Raw genomic sequence first — 21,547 nt, 5'->3', positions numbered from 1 at the left:
TCTTCAAAACTTGCACATGATAGTTTAGAAAATGAATGTGAAAATTTATGAAAATAAAAATGAAAATATGAGGGCGAAAAAAAACAAACATATCTTGTTAAAAAAGGTTCACAATATTATTGTTCATGTACAATTTTAGTATCGTCAAACTATTTTCTACCATATAAGTCATTTCAAAAGAGTAATTTACAATTATGACGTCAAAGATTAAAAGAAAATGAATAAAAATATAAAACGTAAATAAAATAATATTTTTTACCATTTAAAAATTAAAATTTCAATAAATTTTTTGTATATATCTTCAAGACTTGTACATAATAGTTAGAAAATGAATGAGAAAGTTTATGAAAATGAAAATGAAAACATGAGGAAAATGAATGTGATTGGTGTGACTACTTATTTAAACAAAAAAAGTTGAAAAAATTATAATGTTAAATGATAATAGGTGCTATAAAGGTAGTAGATTAATAGTGATATAAATTATAAAAACTTAATGACAAATTCTTTTAACTATTTTATTTGGACCAAATTAATTTTAAAGTTACATTTGAAAGAAGAAATATAGAATTGTATAAAATATTAAAAATAATATAATTTATAATAAAAATTGACAAACTAATAAGATAATTTGTTATTAAAAAACATAATCACATATGCATAAAAGTTCAAACAAAAAATATTTAGAAACCAAAAGACCTCTATTCTTATGAATTTTTATTTTATTAACTTATAAACTTTAAATTTTCTAAAAGATATAAATGCATTCATATTAAAATAGATGTCCACTAATATGATTTATTTATGAGTTTTTTATTTTACTAATTTGTATATTTTTTTAATATTATAAAAGAAATAAATATATTAATATAAAAATTAGTGTCCATTTATATGATTAATAGAATAACCATCAAACAATAATAATATACTTAAGGGAAATAATTTTGATAAAATTACATTATTATATTTAAGTATAGAAGTTTAAAATAATAAATAGTTATTTTATATATTAAAGTGTGATATTTAAAGTGAGAAAACTACTTCTTACCAAAAAAAAAATTATGTTAAAGGAGGTAGAATTTAGAAAGATGAAAATTAAAATGATAAGTTACATTTTAAAAATATAGTAAGAAGTTACGAGCATTGATAGGATGATTTGCTATTAGGGTGTTTAGATCCAAAATAATTTAAATAAAATCGTAAATTGATCCCAAAAAATGAAATTTGTGAAAAAAATAAAATTTATTAAATGTGATTGGATGTTATTTTGTGAAAATTGCTCGGTTCGAATCACATTTCAGATTGAGTTTTCAAAACTGATCTAAATCAAAACAAACTGAACCATATGTATATATTTTAATACATATTTATTTTTTTATTAGTATGATATGTGACGTGAATTTATTAACTTGATTTTATCTATTTTCTTAATAATATTTATTAACTAGATTTAATCTATTTATTTTTATTATTGAAAACATAATCGGTCACTCTCATTTTGTAATATTAATTTTTAATACACTATATGTTATATATTATATGAAACCTATGATTTATTAGTATTTTTGTAATAGTAATAAAAATATAATTTTTAATTTTGATATTAAAAAACTGATCTAAATTAAATCTCATTAAATTGGATCAGATCAGATCAATTTTTTTTAATATATCATCCAAAACCGAACCGAACCACAAATAAATTTATCTTTGAATTGGATAAGCTTTATCTTTAAAACCAATCCAAACTGAACCGCGAATATATATATAATGTATGTATTTATAATAAAATATCATGATTGAATCATATTTAATATTTCATTAAACAAACAAAATATTCTTAGAATTTTATTATTTTGAAACAATAATAAAGAAATGACTTATGTTATAATAGACTTAAATAGTCCATTGATCCGGTAAGTTGATGTATTTTTTATTTTTTGGAAATAATATACGAATGTTAAAATTCTTTTGATTTTAGTCCTAAATTTAAAATCCTCAGGAAACTTGCAGAAATACAATATACAAGGACGAAAAACAAAAATACGCTAATCTATAGGGATTGATTGGCTATTTAAGCGAAATCAATAATATGATATACTCTAAATTCAAATATAAACATAAAATATTAACTATTTACATCATCTATAAATACCTCATTTTCTTTTGAGAAATTGAGATAATCATTATGTAAAACATCAAAGTTAAGAATCGTACAAATCGTTAGTTGGTATAGTGATGATTGACGTTAGATTTAGTAGGGAAATTACGATTCAATCCTCCACAATTGTAATCGAGAGGAGATTAGAACTACTTGATACTAAAAATAACTCTTAAATTAGGTTAGATGGTTCAGTACATCAAATACTAGAGGTAAAAACTAAAATACAAGTTAAAAACCGTGTACATGTCAAGCAAATCACTCTTTAAAAATGTAGCTCGTACATAATTGAGTTTGACATTGTTTTATTTTATGTTTATTTACTATTGATAGAAGACTAATTTTTTTTAACTTTAAAAATTATTATTTTTAAATATTTTTTATAAATTTTTTTAGAATAATAAAAATGATCATAAATTCATAATTTCAAAAAAATATATTTTAAAATTAATTTTTATGAAAAATTATTCAAAATAGTTTCAGGTTTAAATAATTGTTTGAAATTTTGATATCTAAAAAGTAATAATAAAATAATAAAATAGTTAAATATTAATCGCAACCATTGCTAAATTGATGCCAGAACTCGCTCCCGAACCGGACTAAACCGGTGGTATAAAGCCAAAAAAAATAAATTCATCATCATAAATAGTTAAATATTAATCGCAATGAAATTTTGAGACCCATAGTAAAATTAATCGAATTCATCGATAAAAAACGACCTTATCTTAAAATACTATATTTATGATGATGATTGATCGATTTAATTAGCGGGACGGCATAAACACGGAAAAAAATAAGAAAAAAAGCCGAAGAAGATAGCGTGACTTCGTTCCAACACTTGAAAAAGCCGCAAACAATTCCCACCAACACTCTCTCTCTCAACTGATTCAACTTCCATCATTACTACTAATCATTTTTCATTTCACTCTTCTCGTAAACTGTAACTATTTTTACTACACTTCACTTTATCAAACTCACACTATACACACTTTCAAGTTTCAACCCCCAATCCCTCGATTTCTCCGGGAAAGGGGAAACGCGATTCTCGCAGAATGGGTTTCATCGTCGGCGTGGTGCTCGGAATCCTAGTCGGCCTCGCCATCATTGTCGCCTTCGTCCGCGCCGAGAATTCCCGCTCCGCCCGACGATCCCAGCTCGCAACCACCATCGCCGCTTTTGCAAGAATGTCGGTCGATGATTCTAGAAAACTCTTACCTGCTCAGTTCTACCCTTCTTGGGTCGTTTTCTCCTCCAGACAAAAGTTTAGTCCTCTAATCTTCTTCAATTTCTGTATTAATTAATAATCAGTAATTATAATCCTCATTAACACACTCTTCGAATTTTCAGTTAGATTGGCTTAATTCGCATCTTACCAAGATCTGGCCCTATGTCAATGAGGTACCAACTTTATCTTCTCTTCTACATTTATTGCTAATTTTATTTTATTTATTATTTTTTTTTCTGTTTTGTTAGGCTGCTTCTGAGCTTATTAAGACTTCGGTGGAACCGATTCTTGAAGAATACAGACCTACGGTTTTGTCTGCTCTCAAATTTTCCAAGTTTACCCTTGGTACTGTTGCACCACAGTTTACAGGTTTGTTCAATTCGATTCTTATTCGTTTCTTTTGTTACTTGTATATATGTTTGTTGAAAATTGAGAATAGTAAAACTTGTTATAGTCTCGTTTTGATTGATTTATTTGAGTATATATGCCGACCTAAACACTAGTTTGTTTTGATTGATTTATTTGAGTTTATCTGCCAACATAAACACTCATGAGACTGTTTGGGAGAGCTTATGAAAACAATTTGATTTTATTTTATCTTTTGTTATAGAAATTGTTTATACACAAGCACTTAAGTGTTAGTTTATGCTACAAGCGCTTAATTAAGTTGTTTAGTCAAACGATGCCAAATCCAGTAGTAGTACTATCTTGAAAAGCTTAAGCTGATATTAGTAATGACTATATTAATTTTTTCAAATTTTAATAATTCTTTATATAATTTGCCAAATGGTGGGCAATTAGTTTCCCGTTTTCACTCCAACCCTATAAGTTTTGGTCTCTGCTTCTATCTATGGTGTCGAGAATGATTTCCCAAACTAAATCCCCTAGGCCAACCATCAATGAGTGAAAATCAAATAAACTTTCATGCTCTTCATTTTTAAACTCATATCATATATAATTGAATTGCAGCCTGGTAGGATTATATAATTATATGGTTATTTGTTGATTCCTACCTTTTGATTTTGATTAAGTGACCTTGTGCAAAACATAAGGTCTAGTTGCTACTTTTGTGTAAGAAGACGAGAGTTTTGGTTGTCATGTTTGTTAAGGTTAGTTTAATGTATAAGCGATGCGCTGCACTTCTTTGAAGCTTCTAATTTGTTCATTTTTCTTCTTTAGGGGTGACTATAATTGAAGATGATGGAGATGGTGTTACAATGGAGTTAGAAATGCAGTGGGATGGTAATCCCAGTATTATACTTGATATTAAAACTCTCATTGGTGTTGCTCTGCCCGTGCAGGTAGTTTTCTCAGCATTTTTACAGCCATTGCACATCTGATTAGTACTTTTCCCTAGTAGCTGGTTTGATGACTTCAAATGGTCCATTTTTTTTATAAGCAGAAAATTTATAACAACCTTCAAATGGTCGAGTTACTTAGGTTATCGAAAGTTTTCTTCCTTTCCCTATTTTTAAGGACTAATGCCGAATATTATCTTTTTATTTTCACTCAAACAAACTATTTTAACGCCGGAACTCTTATAATGCACTTAACCAGATGTAATCCAACAAACTGAATGCAGTCTTAGAGTTATTGGATTTTATATAATACATTAAGGACACTCCATTTATATGAGGATAGAACTCCTCCTCCTTCCTTTGTCATGATTGCTAACATCCTTAAAGAATTATATGGATGGTTTTTACTACAATTTTCTGATTGTTTGATGTTAGTCATTTGACCACAAGCACTGATATTAAGTTGCCGAAGGTTGTTCCTTAAAAGTGTTATTGTTTGTTTTGTGATCTTACGCTCTCCATTTTTCAGGTTAAAAATATAGGATTTACAGGTGTCTTCAGGTTGATTTTTAAGCCGCTGGTTGAAGAATTTCCAGGCTTTGGAGCTATTTGCTATTCACTAAGACAAAAGGTATGATATATTCCCAAAACTCATTCATCTCCTATTTATTTTACTGCACGAAGATTAATATTTCAAAGGATTTTATCATCTTTTTTGTCGTACAATGGAGCCAAAGTACTCTATTGTGAAGCTGATGCACATATGTGTAATATATTTAATCATTTCTGAAAATTTACTTACAGAAAAAGCTCGATTTTACACTAAAAGTCATTGGTGGTGACATATCAACAATACCTGGATTATACGATGCAATTGAGGTTTGAACTACAACTAATTGTTAATGATGTCCCTTTGCAGTTTTTCATAATTATTTTGCCTACCTTAACATCTCGCAATGATGAATATGTCATGTCCATGATCATAGAGCACATGATGTTATTTGATAGCCCTTCAAATCTTGACGCAGAAACTTGTAACTTTAAATCTATTGCATCTTCAGAGTAGTCACTATGTTTAAGGGTACACTGTTAATTTCTTTTTTTTTAAAAGTAACGACTCATGCACCATTTTTTTTTGAAAGGCCATATACTCCAATGTTGTTTAAAGAACGAGTTCTATCAACTCAAATAGATTTCTTGATTCATATTTTATTTTTCTGATCTGCCATTTATTTGGTTTTCACTACACTATTATTTTATATGCAATGGCAATATTTTAATATTATACTTCGGTAATTGAAAAGCAAATTGTTCTCGAGTGACTTGTCAGAATTGAGTTCTATCTTTTCTCACCGACTATCTATACTATTAACGAAGAGAATAGAAGGTGGACTTTGATTTTCACCTGTTGTCAAAAAAACGTTCAAAAGTTACTTGTGTATTAGTTTTTTTGTTAAATAAACTAATGAAAGGTTTAGAATTATAAATAAATGCCATTTTGAAATATTAAACAATTATTTTTATATTTATATCTTACTTCCTCACCATGTAATTTAGATTTTAGAGTGTCTTAGTATGTGTGTGTGCATAGCGGTGGTATTGGTAATAAAATCTATATTTTTGTATATACCTACAATTGCGATATTTCATTAACAGATTAGTTCGTTGTGCTTATTATTTTTTCTATTAACTTCTCTTGTATTTCTTTCTTTCCCCATCTCTCCTATTAGATGAATTAGTTGGGTGTCTGATTTCCTAATGTTTGTTAATAATTTTGCCTGTAAATAACAGGGGGCAATTCGGGATGCCGTTGAAGATTCTATTACTTGGCCCGTGAGAAAAATTGTACCCATCTTGCCTGGAGATTATAGGTAATAAATTAAATTAAGAAAGGATCACTCAAGCACACTTCAATTTTACTATTGTTGCTTATCTATTTGTCAATATCGATCTTTTAAGTTATTCATCTTTTGGTATATTTTCAAGCTTCTATTCCAGTTTAGTAGAATGTGTTCTTAGGTTCTATTTAGAATACTTGACGGTATTTTAGATGAAGTGAAACCATCAGAAGATGGTACGTATTAATTTTAGCTAGATTTTAGGAAGGTACTCATTCTTTTTCAAAGCTTCATTAGGAATATGTAAATAAATCTATTATTTCCTCAAATTAAGTTGATCCAAATATGCATGTGATCTGTAATAGTATAAGTGATGATTGAATTATAAATGAGATTCTAGAATTAGTTCGGTGATACAGGTTATAATTATACCAAATTATCTTTTTTAAAGTATGTTGTGAAAACGAATAAGATCAAACACACCAAGAAATATGATATGTGGGACAAAGAACAATGACAACCAAATTGAAATAAGAACAATGAAAATAAATAAGATCAAACACACCAAAGAATAAGAACAGGGACAACTAATATTAAATAGTCTCAAACAATGATAGCATATGAACTAATGTGAAAGCAAAACCATAATAAGAATAAGATAAAGGACAAAAATCAACACACAAAAATTGTTTACCAAGCAACTTTCCTGTCCACTACCAATCAAGAGGATCAACAAGAGATTCTAAATGAGTTACAAGAAATTAGCTCAACAAGTTCATACGAACCCTTCTTAATTTCTATCCATTTGTAATTCGATCTCTCCTCTCAATATATGAATCGCCCAATCCCATGGTGTTTGGAAGTGTTTTCCAATGCTTAGATAACCTCGTAAGATTACCAAACTCTTAGAACAGTAAATCCTATAGAGTTTTCTCTTTGTCTCTCTCTCTCTCCCGCTCTCTAGAAATCACCTCTTACTACAAAAATACCAGAAGAAACCTTAAAACTAGTCGTGCCCTCATCCAAACGCGAGCAGATTCAAAATCCTTCAAAAATGGTTTCTCGGAATGTCTCATGTTCCATTCTAAACGCCTCATCTTTGTGGCAGAATAGAATGGGACAAATTTCTGATTTTTTGATTTTTCTTGAATCGCACTCCACAAAGTACACTAGGGTGACCAGACAGATTTTGTAGTGCAGTTCACATGGCTGTATAAATCGCAGAAAATCTTATTTGTTTAACGTATGTTGAAATTAGAGGGTTTACGGTTTAGGTATAGAGACCTAGGTTAATGACTGATACTAGATTGGTGTTTGTCATACAAAATATAAAGCACACCGACCCTTATCTATATTAGTACTAAACTCCTTTTTTTTTGTTGATACTAAACTCCTATTCTAACTTAGACTTACTAATTATGAAATATAATGATTTTCAGTTTTTTTCTCTATATTTTTACAAGTTGTTTATCACTGAATTACTTTCACTATGATATCGACGGATTACATCACAGATTTGTCATTTCAAACCTTTCTTTATTTTCTTGTTCAGTGATCTGGAGTTGAAGCCTGTGGGGATATTAGAAGTCAAGCTTGTGCAAGCAAAGGAATTAACAAACAAGGATATCATTGGAAAATCAGATCCATATGCTGTATTGTACATACGACCTTTACGCAACAGAACGAAAAAAAGCAAGACAATTGTAAGTTAGTTTCCCTTTCCTTGCCGCCTCTGTCTCTCGCTCTTTCTTTCTCAAGCATTTTTTGGTTCCTCATTCCTAGGAGTAACTTTAATTTGTTTTCCCTCTTCAGAACAATGATTTGAATCCAATATGGAATGAACACTTTGAATTTATAGTTGAAGATGCATCCACTCAGCACTTATTTGTTAAAGTGTATGATAATGAGGGCTTACAGGCATCGGAATTAATTGGATGTGCTGACGTAAAGCTTAGTGAACTTCAACCTGGTAAAGTAAAAGATGTGTGGTTGAAGTTGGTCAAGGATTTGGAGATCCAAAGAGATAACAAGAACAGAGGACAGGTAAGAAACCTTATCTTACATATATGGCTTGCTAGATTAAAATTATTAATTGTCAGGAAGGTTCCTGGTTTAGTTAAATTTTCTACGACTCCAGCGTTTACCTTTTTCATCCCCACACTAATGGGTTAGTGAATGCAATCAATTTGGAAGATAGAGTGAAATGATTAAATATAGTGAAAGTAGTTAAATTTGCTTATAATTGAAGCAATTACTTTTTTTTGCTTATATTCGAGACCAGATAGAGTATACTTGTTACCAAAACACTTAATAATTTGTACATAAAAGTTAACGAAAAGGCTTTCAGATTTCCCGATAAATAGTTGATATTTGGGTATTTCAAAATCAATTGGAATCCCCAAATCCTAATGTCAAAAGTATGGGTAAACAAGCAGGTCCTACCTCGACCATAAATCTGGCCAGTAATCTCAGCCATTCAGCCATACAAAATCATCAAGGTCAAGGACATATACTAACAAAAGTAATAAAACACTTCCAAGTTACCGACCAATGCAATCACTGTAATTTGTGTTGTGTCCATATGTGCAAACTTTATATATAGCTTAAAAACTTATAACACATAATATAATATTTTGTATTTTGCAGTTGGAGTCAAAGTCCCATATACTCAAAGAATGAGAAGGACTTGTGGTCTTACTAATTATTAAAACTATTCTGAGGTTCTCAATCAGTAATTAGGAGTAAATAGTTCTTTTTTTTTTTTCCGGCTATAAGTGTTAAAAAAGTTACTTTCAATCATATGTCAAATAATGTAAAAGTAACTCATTGACAATTTTAAACTATGTCAATACACCGATATGTCTTAACTAGGGCAGTAATATAAAAGGTTCTAGCTGAGTTGTTTCTTTTCACATATTTTGAACTTTAATAATTGTGCCACACACATAAAAAGTATGAATATATTAACTAAAAAATATATGAAGAGGGTTTAAAGTAAATTTATTTCTAAACTGAGTATATAAGATTTATAATATAATTTATCGTACATCATATATCTATTGAAATTTGGATATAAATATATTTATATTTTTTGAAAATATAGAACACTCATATTGGTGTTTCACAATGTACAAGATTTATGAATGTTAGAAAACAACATTAGGTTGCATTCTGAAGAGTGAGGACCTTAAACCACAAGTTCTATCCTTTGTGGATTGTCACAACTCACATGGTCTATAAGCATTTTCGTACAGAATATAAGAAAATGGTTGTGCCATGGATAGATTGGTTTGTACAAGCTACGTTATAATTATCTTGGTTGCTCCATGTGAAAATAGTATGTAGTTAAGCAATTAAAAATTCATTCTGTGCAAATCACATACTTACATGCAGTTTGTGGGTTGTAAGCACAGGTGTCCATGCGCAAGTTCAAATCGGTTCACAAGCCTCAGGCACCTTTTGTTTTCCGGAAATTTGTAGAAGCATATTCAAAAGAAAGTATCTAAGAAGTGACTAGTTTTATCTATTTTGGTATTACAATATTAATAAATAAATAAAATTAACTCTTGAAACATTTTTCGAATTTTTAAGTTGTTAGACTGTTGTGGTGTTGTCAGGAGCTTCATATTTCTTACTAGTCAATATGGATTTATATTCATTTCTTAGCTTGTAAGCAATTGTCAAAACTACTTTCTGTTGTGTCATGTTTGTCTGACATAATAAATGTATTTGTTTCTTTGTTAAATGTGCTTTGATTAACTTATTTTGTGCTTGAAACAACACAATAGAAATCTTACCAAGAGCTTATGAAATGAAAAGTAATTTCACCTGATAGTTAAGTAAAGTCAGACATGCTATAACTATTACTCTTTCTGTTTAGGTACATTTGGAGCTTTTGTATTGTCCTTATGGCACAGAGAATAGCTTTACCAACCCATTTTCTCCCAGCTACTCAATGACATCCTTGGAAAAGGTTATTAAAAGTTCAACAAATGGAGTGGAGTCTAATGGAAATGAAAATGAAGCTGCACAGAAGAAAAAAGAGGTTATTATTAGAGGAGTCCTTTCTATTACTGTGATATCAGCCGAAGACTTGCCTGCCGTGGATTTCATGGGGAAATCTGATCCTTTTGTTGTTCTTACATTAAAGAAAGCAGAAACAAAGAACAAAACCAGGGTAAGATTTTGATGGACCAAGAACCACAAATTGCATTAACTTTTGAAACCATTTTGAGAATGAGAGATCAGCTTTCAACTGTTATTGGTGATGAACTTTATTATCCATGTTAAGATGTTTTTTCTTTATTCAGTGTTGGGGAAAGATATCTACAATGGACATCCCTTTCGAATTTTGTGGCATTATTTATCAACATAATAACTTGACAGAAAGTTTGTTAATTTCTCAGGTTGTGAACAACAGCTTGAATCCTGTTTGGAATCAAACATTTGACTTTGTCGTAGAGGATGGGTTACATGATATGCTACTTGTTGAAGTTTATGACCATGACACCTTTGGAAAGGTAATAAATTTTGCACCTTGAATTGGTTACGAAGATTGCCTTTTTTTATTACATTATCCGTTCAAAAATAACTGTGCACTCATTACTAAACAAGTGTTAAATTTAAACACATGCCATAAGTGCAAATAAACTATACTATTAGTCATGGTGGATTCTTTAAGTTTGTAATTTTGTTCACTTGTTAAGTTGTATCCTTAATTGATGCAGGACTACATGGGCAGAGTGATATTGACGCTTACCAGAGTGATACTGGAAGGAGAATACAAAGAACGTTTTGAGCTAGATGGTGCAAAATCTGGCTATTTGAATTTGCATCTCAAGTGGATGCCACAATCAATTTACCGTGATTCTTAAATTTGCCTTCATACCTTCTGATCAATTTATAGAGGACTGTAGTATGTGGATATATTGTTGTGCACATTGTATCTTGATACACTTACAGCAAGCAATGTAAATTTTTGTATCACTAGACCTAGTAAAGACATACATACATTTTTCTATATCAGATTATCCTTTCCATTATGGAACCTAAGTAGTTTTTAACATGACTTTAATATTCATAGGTATAGAAAACAAAGTACAATTATTCATGTGCAACTTTGGAAATGGTAATGATAATGATCAAACAGTTTTTGTGATCAAATGGTTAATGATTAATCGATAGTTTAATGATAGTTTATATTAATTAAATCATTTTTATGTCGCGGTAAGTCAATTTAGTTTAGATATGTAAAGACATTATTTTGCAAGATGCAGTTTTTTGCAATATCTCACTTTATTCATTTTGAAGTTTGAAGAGGTGAAATTATGACCAATAGACTTAGACAAAATAAATCCTTTTAATATACTCTACAATAATAAATGTTTTATAAAAGGTAATTATTAATCCGACTCTTAACTGTATTTTTTTAATGTAACAAATCTTAAAGTAAACCCACTGTCTATATATCTAGTGATAATGGATTCTTAATGAAAGTATAATTTGGAACCACTAATTTCAGAAGTTCGTTCTTTAGTTGCATGCATGCATTATGCCTCTTGTTTGTGATTTTATATTCAAAAGCCTTTGATTGTTATAACGTAAATGCCCGAGGAGATTGGAATACCAAGTTCATTTTCCATTCCTCCTCATCTCCTAACTTTTCTTTAAATTGCAAAGCAGTTGATTATAATAAGATTGAACAAGCAACTTGGCCATCATTATCCTTAATAATAAGGAATATCTTGGTCTGAAGCATTTTTCTCCCAATACATACATATCAGTTCAATATTTTATTAGCACTGAACGATACATAGATAAAAGCCAGTACATGGAAACATTTCTGACAACCAACATTTCACTCACTCGAAGACTATTGAGCAGCATATATTTATGAGGAGGCACGTTTTAATTCTTTGCAGAACGTCAAATACGAGATTGCTTTGAATTCTTATTAACTGCTGGCAACTTCTTCAATAACTTTCAATAGAAAATGCTTTAGCTTTCTTCTTCTCCTATTGTTTCTCCTGCATAACCAGAATTCAGGAAATTATCCTTTGAATGAACATAATTACTAATTTATAATACACACCAAACATCTAACAAGAAATCAGATTATTGATTTAATCCTCCGCTAAACTGGGCCATTTACTTTAGACAATACAGTAAATAATCTCAACTTCTGTTTAAAAATAAAAAACGAGCCATGTTACGTGCACATAAATGATAGATTGTGACTATATTAGAATATCAACTGTTGAGTTCTGGACCTAACACTTTTCCTCATTGATGGTTGGGATGTCTTATGTGTGTTGATTTATATATCACTTAATATATCATCAACAGCCAAAAAGGGTTTCCTGCAAAGTGCAAGTGCAAACAATTATTTGTCAGGTTAGCCTTTAACAGGGTTCCATGCCTTTGTCTGTTTTATTTCTCTCTCTTTACTTACTTAGATAATGACTATTTTCCTAGTGCTACACAAGTTCCAGATTTTGGAATTTTCATGTAAGTCTTCTAATAATCTATAGAGAGATGTGTTTGGGTTGTGCAACAGAGAAATCAATATGTAAAGAGAAAAATGTCACAAAAACACATTGTCGGTTTATACCAGAGTGTAGGCTGTAATGATTTTAAACTCAATTCAATCATGTAATTCATCACAACAGCGAGACAATGACAGACTTTTCCCTGCTACTATCAGTGATAGCTAAGCCAAGAAAATGGTTAGTCAACCTACCAATATTGGTTATGCAATACAAATGAATCAGTTGCAACTTTCTTGCCATCATCATTGCGGTTCCAGTGGTAGATAGCATGGGTTCTGTTTTTTATCTCCAATGTGGAGTGTCCATAGCTTGCTTCACGATATGCAGAGTATTCTGGCTGAGGATCCCAAAACCTTCAGGACCAATAACAAAATTAAAACATGTGAAATATGTTTAATAAATGGTAACCAAGGACATAAACCTTTTAAGAGAATCAAATCTTATACACAGGGCTTTCTTTAAATAAAAATTCAAAAAAATAAAAATAAATGAATAAAATAAAACAAATATGTTGCTAGATTACCCTTTTTAAAGGAGATAAAATGCCTTATACATGACAAAGTGACTTGTTTAAGTTACCTAGAAGCAAGACCTTCTTGATTTCCTCCATCTCCAACTGTTATGTACACAGGAGCTGATTTGTCAGCTACTGGATACCGGGCACCACTTGTTATGTTGTAATCGACATTGGAGATTCGATACTGAAAGCAGGACAGAAACAATGGACACATAAGAATCCAATGTGACATCACATGACTAAAGAACCATATTGCCTAAGCTAACAGCAGCAAAACAACATGCAACTTCATGTATGGTGCAAGGACCAAAATATAACATGAGCAGGGATGAAAAACATACCGATCTTTCATAAGCATGGACGTGGCCAGCAAAGATCACGTCAACCTTATACTTGATGAACCAGCTCTCGAAAACCACCCGCATGCTTTCACCTTCCATATAGTGAGCTTCATTAGAGTTGTAGATCGGCACATGCATGAGAACAATGAGCCAAGGTGTCTTTTCCCTATCAACCCGAGTCAGCTCTTCAGCGAGCCATTTATATTGTGGTGTATACTTCACTGTAATGAAAAATCAATGTGTTGTAAATGTTAAAAACAAAGCAAACAAGACTTTCAAAAGAAGACTAGGTATACTTCTAAGACCTACAAACATAAATAAGGTGGCAGTTGACAAAAACATAAATAGCTCTCAAATAATGTCTATATTCTTAAGACCTACAAACATAAGAACGTAGGTCATCGTCATTCTTAATGACAAACTACCTACAACCTAGCACTAAGCTTAGCCGTTTTGCTTCTTGGAAGGGGACAGTTTTGCTTTTATTTAGGGAACTTTATTTTTTGTTTCTTTAATAGTGATCAATATTCGAAAGCACATGTTTGCCATGAAGAATAAACGGCTAAGCTTAGTGGTTTACTATGTCGTTAATCTCAGAAAGCACCGAACCTTACTATCACTATTCTGCTATTGCGCGCTATTGACAACATAGGTGCTTTAAGATGAGAAACAAATATTATAATAGCCAACTAAAACTTTTAAGGTGGAGCATACAATTTTTTTACGCCTATGAAATGCTAAGAGCCTAATTTTGCAAAGGAATATAATTGTCAAACAACATGTAAGAAATATTAATAATTAGAGAAAGAGGAGATTAGTTACCATATGGTGAATAGCTTGATAGTACAATTATATGAGCAGATGCGCGCCTGATTGCGTACCACATGGGGCTGCTGCTATTGGACGCCAAATAAGGAGTAGTATATCGTTGAAGATAGGACTTGAAAGGAACAACTTCTCCCTGGTCAAGCAGATTTACTTCAAAATATTAGAGTTAAGTTTGTAATCTACATAAAGGTCAACATGGACAACAGGAGAAAATTGGAGTTTTATACTAAAAGAAGCTACACAAAGGTCAAGTTAATACAGTCAATCTGAGTAACATTTACTTCAGCATATCATACGAAGAGGGACTCAAATGTAATAGGAAATCGCTCTTTATTTACAAAATAAGTTTTTTTGTCACTTGACATGTGGGATATCTTAAGCTGCTTGCTTACTTCCAAAATTCCAATGGAATGGAAAAGTTTTCTCCAACACAATAGGAACAGAAAGGATGGCATAGTCTAGAAGATCTATAATGCAATCCATCGTATAAGTCTCCAGTCAGCTAAATCAAATTTGGTAAATATGAATACAACAATTAGGCTTTTCCATGGGCAACAACTAACTAGGACACAATACTGGGAGACTTAAAAGTATGCTGACATGAGCAAAGATCATGCATACCACTGAGAAAAGGAACAAACCAGTCCAGACATTGTAGTTAAAAAGAAAACATGTACATGTCTCAGTCCAGAAAATAAATATAAAGTTAAAACTTCTTTAGTACTCTACCATGTAGGGAAAGTACTCTATTTCATGGTTTCCAGTATTCCATATCCATGGCTGATAAGCTGTACTCTTTTCAACGAATCGGCCCCATGTATCCCACCGTAAACCAACATCACTGTACTTATACCTATCTGCATAAGACAGATCTCCAACAAATAGAACAGTCTGTGCTTTACTCTCTATATAGTGGTCAAGAGTGGAAAGAGAATTAAATGTTTGCCCCAAATCACCTGAAATGAAGATATAATTATTCATTTTGGAGAACAGCAAAATTAAAACTATGAGAAAAATTAAAGCAAAATGAAATACTGATAGATAATAGTTTATGAAGTAGAAACAATCTGCAATTAAGGATGCAAAAGACTATATTCTAGAAGAAGAGTATTGGTGGGAAGACAGAAAACGTACCAATGATCCCAAATTTGTAAGGGGCATCTGGTTCAACTTTGGGAGGTGTTTCAAACCAAAATTCTCGAGAAGAATCACCACTTCCAATTCTGTAGTAATATTTGGTATCATGCTGAAATATAGAAATAGCTGAATCAAGTGAATTAATGCATTCAACACATGAAAAATAAGAACCATATACATATGCAATTATTCGAAAATGAAAACATATGTTGTGCTCTTAGTTAGACTCCATTTTCCAATTTATTTCACTTTTGACATTCAAAATAAAATAACATGGATGATGATAATTCTAGTCTCGTAATTTGAAACAAGTACCTCAAGGCCTTCAACAAGACAATGATGAATGTAACCAGACTTGTATTCGCCGAGAGTGTAATTTGAAACAGTGCCTTTTGCACTAGTTTGAAACTCTTTCTCTGATGTGCCATATTGTACATGGCTGGACCCTGGTTCATCTGGGGTCACCCATGAGACTATTACCGCTCTTCCTTCATAATCCCCTTGAGTAATATGCACCTAACAAATAGATAAACACAAATAGATCAACCAAAATTCAAAAGAGATCCCCTTGATGTATTGTAAGACATACTTGTTGAGGTGCATTATAACCCTTTGGAACTGCAAATGCTTCATGATCAAGTGGGATATCAACAGATGGCCACTCTGACCTAACAAAAGAGCTAGTGATCCCTTTCCTTGCAGACCCATCTCTGATAGAGGCGAAGAACACAAAAGAAACAAGAACAAAATGAAGCATCTTTGAATATCCGTGAACACGCAGGGTTTCCTGGTTATCAACCTACGGAGTGTAAACTACCTGCATCAATTTGGATCCAATCAATTTGAAACGATTAGCGAGTAATAGAATCGGAGAATGAATGTAGAGAGAGAAAGTTACCGTTCGTTGAAGCATTTGCAGAAGGAGTGAGTGAAGTAATGATTGAGGGAAACGTGGATTATAAGGTTGATATATAGAGATATTGATGTGGTATGGTGCATATACACGTAGAAACATAGAAACACATGGAAGTTGGATCGGCACGTGTCACCAATGATTTGGTCCGAATTTTCCGATTTGCTCCGTCTTGAGTCTTGATGTTGTCTGTAAACATCGCCGATTAATGCTCAAGTATGCAGTAAAATGATTACCTACTCTCAAGACTTATTAAATACTAATGTTACTCTAAACATGTGAATTTTATTTAATACAGTATATCTTAAAAAGTGTGTTTAAAAATGTCTGAACTTTTAATAGTTTAACGAGATATGGTTTATTTTTATGTGATCCTGTTAATTTTAAACTATATCTTTGTTCTAAATAGTTTCAGAATTTAAATCACTTAAGTTTTTATAGATAAAAATGTCTTTAAAAGAAAGTTAATGGGACAAAATGATAGTATACTCTTAAAGAAACTCTCAATTCTCCTTTGGGTCTTTAATGCACCATGCGCGTTGTTAAAAATAACTTCTGCTTCCGTAGATTTATTTCCAGAAATATATTTTTTTGGCAAAATTCATTTGTTCTGTAGGTACATCTACAAAATTCTTCCTGTTATGCATCTACAGAACAATTTGATGTTAAACTCGCGTCAGACTCTTCTCCTCCCTCATTCTTTTCTTTTCATCTTCTTTACTCTCTCAATCTCTCTCAATCTAAAATTATCAAACTTCCAACAAACTTCATGGTTTTCTCTCGAATCCGGCAATAAACATTAACAACAACGGTAAACACATTCCAACTCGTTCAAAAATCAATTTAATCGGTAAGTTTTTGAGTTTTTGAGTTATTTTCAAGTATTTCTCGTAGTTTCATTTGAATACACTTTTAGGTGTAGAAATCATTAGGTAGTTTTAGAAACATATTTTAGAGACAATGTAGGTATTTTTTTGATGTGTAAAACGGACGAGTTAGCCACCAAAAATAGGTTTTTAGAATGATGGAACAGTAATAGACGCCATTGATGCGTATTTGGAGCTTCAAAATGTTCCGTAGGTGCATCTACGAAACAAATGAAACGTTAGCTAGTTTCGTAGATGCAGCTATGAAATAAACCTAGTTTTTTAAAATGTTGGGTGCTTCTGTAGATGTATCTACGAAAGATTTCCATATTTGCACCTACGGAATTAGAATTATTATTTTTTTTCTTTTGTTTTTATAAGTTAATTATATTCAATCCGACTTTATTTGTAATACAATGCAGACGCTATGGCAGACCAGTCAGACCGACTAATACGTGAGAGGATTACACAACATGCCTTTGTGCGACGTGCACGAATGCAGGTAGTCTCACAGGTGACAGATGGATTCTCCGTTACAGCAGATGTACTAACACCTCCGTTCCAACAGAGGTGACAGATGGGGCCACTACGCAGATTCACCCGGAGCATACTTGACAAGGGCCTTCAACATCTACTTCTTCATCCTGGAGGCGTCAGGATGATGGTGAGGGTTCCTCACAGACGCCATCCACCCGCCGACGCCATCGGGATACTTCTACTACTCTTGTGCCACCTCCGGCCGATGTTGGATCTCCCGTGCCACCTCCTGATAGTGTTGACCCGTTGCACGAGGAGGCTGATGCGCCTGAGGCGCCTGTGGGCTACTCAGGGGTCCTTTAGATTTATCCTTATTAACAGGGTATGCAGATCATACAGCCAGACGTCAGCCCCGCGCCCGCTAAAAAGCGAGTTGGACAGGCAAGTCCGCAAAGTAAAATGAACATAAAAATCATGTTCGCCCCGCCAAGGTGGCGAGTTGACGGGCGGCAGACATGCCCGCCTATTTTTTATTTATTTTCTTTCTTTTTTTGATAGATTAATAGTATTTTTTTACCTTTCTATTAAATTTTTTCACTTATTTTTTAGAATAATTTTTTATAAAGTATCTTTTAAACAATTTTACCAAAAAAATATTGCATATATTGACAAATAAAAGTATAAAATAAAACAATCAAAAATTTGAATTACTAGAATTAATTAAAAAAGGGTGGGCTTAAGGCGAGACGAGTTTAACGAATAGGTGAGACGGGCTTTAGCGGGCGACAGGCTTTGGCGGGGCGAGCTTAGGCGAGGCGGGCTTTGATGGGCGGTGGGCCCAAAATCCAACTCAACCCGCCATTTTTGGCAGGTGCGCAGGCCAGCTTGGCGGGCCACGTTCGTTTTTCCACCCTTAGTTATAACAATGTTTTCTTCAGAAATTTTTAGGAAAGGGCTTCCCAAAAGTTGTACAACCACAGACATAATATTTTATCTCTGCAGAAGCCTACAAAGTCGTGGTTCCAGGATGTCCTCACAACTTCTGGGCTGAAGGACCTCTGTCAAATCGAGTACTCCACTATACACAACGAGATGCTGATGGCATTTGCAGAGAGGTGGCACCCAGAGACGTCGTCATTCCATCTGCCTCATGGTGAGGTTATCATCACTTTGGACGATACCACATGCCTTCTGCATACACCTATTCGGGATACCCTCCTTTGTCACGGTAGGATGACGAAGGAGGAAGCGATGGAGGCTCTGATTGAGGAGCTCAGGGCTGATCTAGAGGATGCGCTTGAGGAGGTGGAGAGGAGTCGCGACGCGCACGTGAGGTTTTCCTTCTTGATGCAGAAATTTGATTTCGAGCTACTTGCGGCACAGGAGGCTGTTGTTGACCCAGTTGAGGTGGAGATACATAGACAGCGAGTGCTTAGGTGTTACTTCTTATTTTTTATCGACACTCAGCTGTTTGTGGACACGAGCTCCTCCAATACATATGTCGCTTACCTGAGGTACTTTTTGGATCTCGCACGAATCCATGAGTACAACTTGGGAGAGGCCGTACTGGCGTACAACTATTTGAGACTCGGAGAGGATGCCTGTGGAAGGCAGTGACTGTGGTAGGAAGTTGTTCACTCTTAGTGGTTACAATCTTATATCCTTATACTTTTTCTCAAAATCGTTCATTCTATTGTCGTAGTAATGTTTGATCCCCGTGTTTTTATTTTCATTTCAGGGATGGATATTACAACACTTCCCTATGATCATTGGCTGGGGAGAGGTGGCTGGGTACACTGAGGTCATTCCGCGTGCTAGTGTCTTTGTCTCCCTCAGAGGGAACCATGTGTCAGATTCGTACATAAACTATTTAGACCGCATGGCTGCCGAGGACATCTGCTATGACTGCTACATTGATCACCATGAGACGGTTCTATAGGATGACGTTACACTATATTCTGGATGGTTGGCATGCAGTTTGACCATCACTGTTCACTATCTTCCGGAGTGCTTCATGCGGCAGTTCGAGAACTATTAGACGATCCCTCGCCACCCTTCTATCTTCGTTCCTATCGAGATGAGCCGTTGGAAGATAAATGAGGCCTTTGCAAAATTTGAGCATCACGTGGTTCCGGACGAGTACATCACTTGGCACTTCACCGTGTAACACCTCTACATGATCTCCACTGCAGAGGGATCACCGCCCAGGCCAGCTCTTAAGGAGATATTGCAGACTCATCAGTCTCAGTTGGACCACACACAGGATGTTCTTCCTCGCTATCGTAAGATACATGAGATGGCGCGGGCAGGCATTGACGGTGGTTTCTTTCCTGAGGGGTTTGATCACAAGTGTATACTGGATGATATAATGAAGGTGGAAGATTGGGCATTTTTGTATTGTAGACATCGTGTCAGGACAGATGGGGTACTTGACGGTAGAGGCAAAATATTCGGAAGACTGCATGGTGGACACAGAGGCGGGGCCAGAGACAGAGGAGAGGATGAGGATGTTATCTAGCATACATAGTAGTGATCGTGCTGATTATTTTGACGACTATATTTTTATTACATTTATGTACATTATTTTGATTACATATGACACTATTTGGATGATTTAAACGATGTATTATTTTTGTATACTGTATTACATTGCCTTTTAATTACACTATTTGATATATACAAAAAATTAGAGTTTGGATTGAAATGTAGTTGATTTAAAATATAACAGAATGTTTCGTAGGTTCATCAACGAAACACTCTATTTTAAGACCTTGCGTTGATATATCTACGGAAGATTTCTTGAACTCAATTAATTTGATTTTTCCCAATGTTCACTAATTTTTAATGCTTCCGTAGATGCACATCCAGAATAAACCAAATTTTGTTAAAAAAGATGTTTCATGATGTGCATCTCCGAACCAGGGAGCATAATTGGAATTTTGCCATGTGACTAAGAGTATCAAAGGGTGGATTGAGATATTCTCATACTTTTATTGAATGAATTAAGATAAAGCTATTTTATATTTTTAATTTAAAAAAAAAATTATAAATGAGTGTATGTTTATAAATATTTAAGACTAAATAATTTTTATCAATTTTGATATAGTGCATAAACATTAAGTCCGTCTAATTTTGTCTGTCATTTTTTTCTCTGTGTCCTCCCCCTTTTAACTAATCGACTCTCTGTATCCTTATTGTAACTACTAATTGTTGATATGGATAAGTCATTGATAGCAGGCTTGTACCCGTTCATGTTTTCGTGCTGAACTCGCCCTCCACCAGCCAGGGCCGGTCCAATCAATCTAGAGGCCCTGTTCTAATTTATAAAATAAGAATAAATTAAAAGAAAATACAATTTTAAAAATTAGAATTTTACACTTGATTTTAAAAGACCAGATATAAAA

At 33.1% G+C, this 21,547-nt stretch overlaps 2 protein-coding genes across 2 annotated transcripts; one reads left to right on the top strand and one right to left on the bottom strand.

Moving 5' to 3' along the window:
- The first annotated feature begins 2,931 nt into the window (after positions 1 to 2,931).
- Positions 2,932 to 11,558, top strand: LOC131633156 (synaptotagmin-5-like). Its single transcript, XM_058903878.1, has 12 exons — positions 2,932 to 3,419; positions 3,505 to 3,553; positions 3,629 to 3,749; positions 4,560 to 4,681; positions 5,208 to 5,309; positions 5,483 to 5,557; positions 6,470 to 6,549; positions 8,069 to 8,219; positions 8,329 to 8,559; positions 10,397 to 10,693; positions 10,923 to 11,036; positions 11,244 to 11,558. Exons 1-12 carry the CDS (start codon positions 3,208 to 3,210, stop codon positions 11,388 to 11,390), a joined length of 1,701 nt encoding a protein of 566 aa, XP_058759861.1. The 5' UTR covers positions 2,932 to 3,207; the 3' UTR covers positions 11,391 to 11,558.
- Positions 11,559 to 12,213: 655 nt separating this feature from the next.
- LOC131633167 (bifunctional purple acid phosphatase 26) lies at positions 12,214 to 17,000 on the bottom strand. Its single transcript, XM_058903885.1, has 10 exons — positions 16,786 to 17,000; positions 16,477 to 16,704; positions 16,203 to 16,403; positions 15,885 to 15,996; positions 15,480 to 15,706; positions 14,745 to 14,883; positions 13,923 to 14,143; positions 13,644 to 13,765; positions 13,256 to 13,417; positions 12,214 to 12,542 (listed from the first exon to the last, which is right to left on the bottom strand). The coding sequence occupies exons 2-10, from the start codon at positions 16,642 to 16,644 to the stop codon at positions 12,470 to 12,472; spliced, it is 1,425 nt and encodes a 474-aa protein (XP_058759868.1). The 5' UTR covers positions 16,645 to 16,704; positions 16,786 to 17,000; the 3' UTR covers positions 12,214 to 12,469.
- Positions 17,001 to 21,547: the final 4,547 nt, after the last annotated feature.

The sequence above is a fragment of the Vicia villosa genome, linkage group LG1 (genome assembly GCF_029867415.1).
Source record: "Vicia villosa cultivar HV-30 ecotype Madison, WI linkage group LG1, Vvil1.0, whole genome shotgun sequence".
In the NCBI taxonomy this organism is placed as follows: domain Eukaryota; kingdom Viridiplantae; phylum Streptophyta; class Magnoliopsida; order Fabales; family Fabaceae; genus Vicia; species Vicia villosa.
Note: the sequence above shows the minus strand (reverse complement) of the source record. Positions and strands in the feature narration are given on the sequence as shown.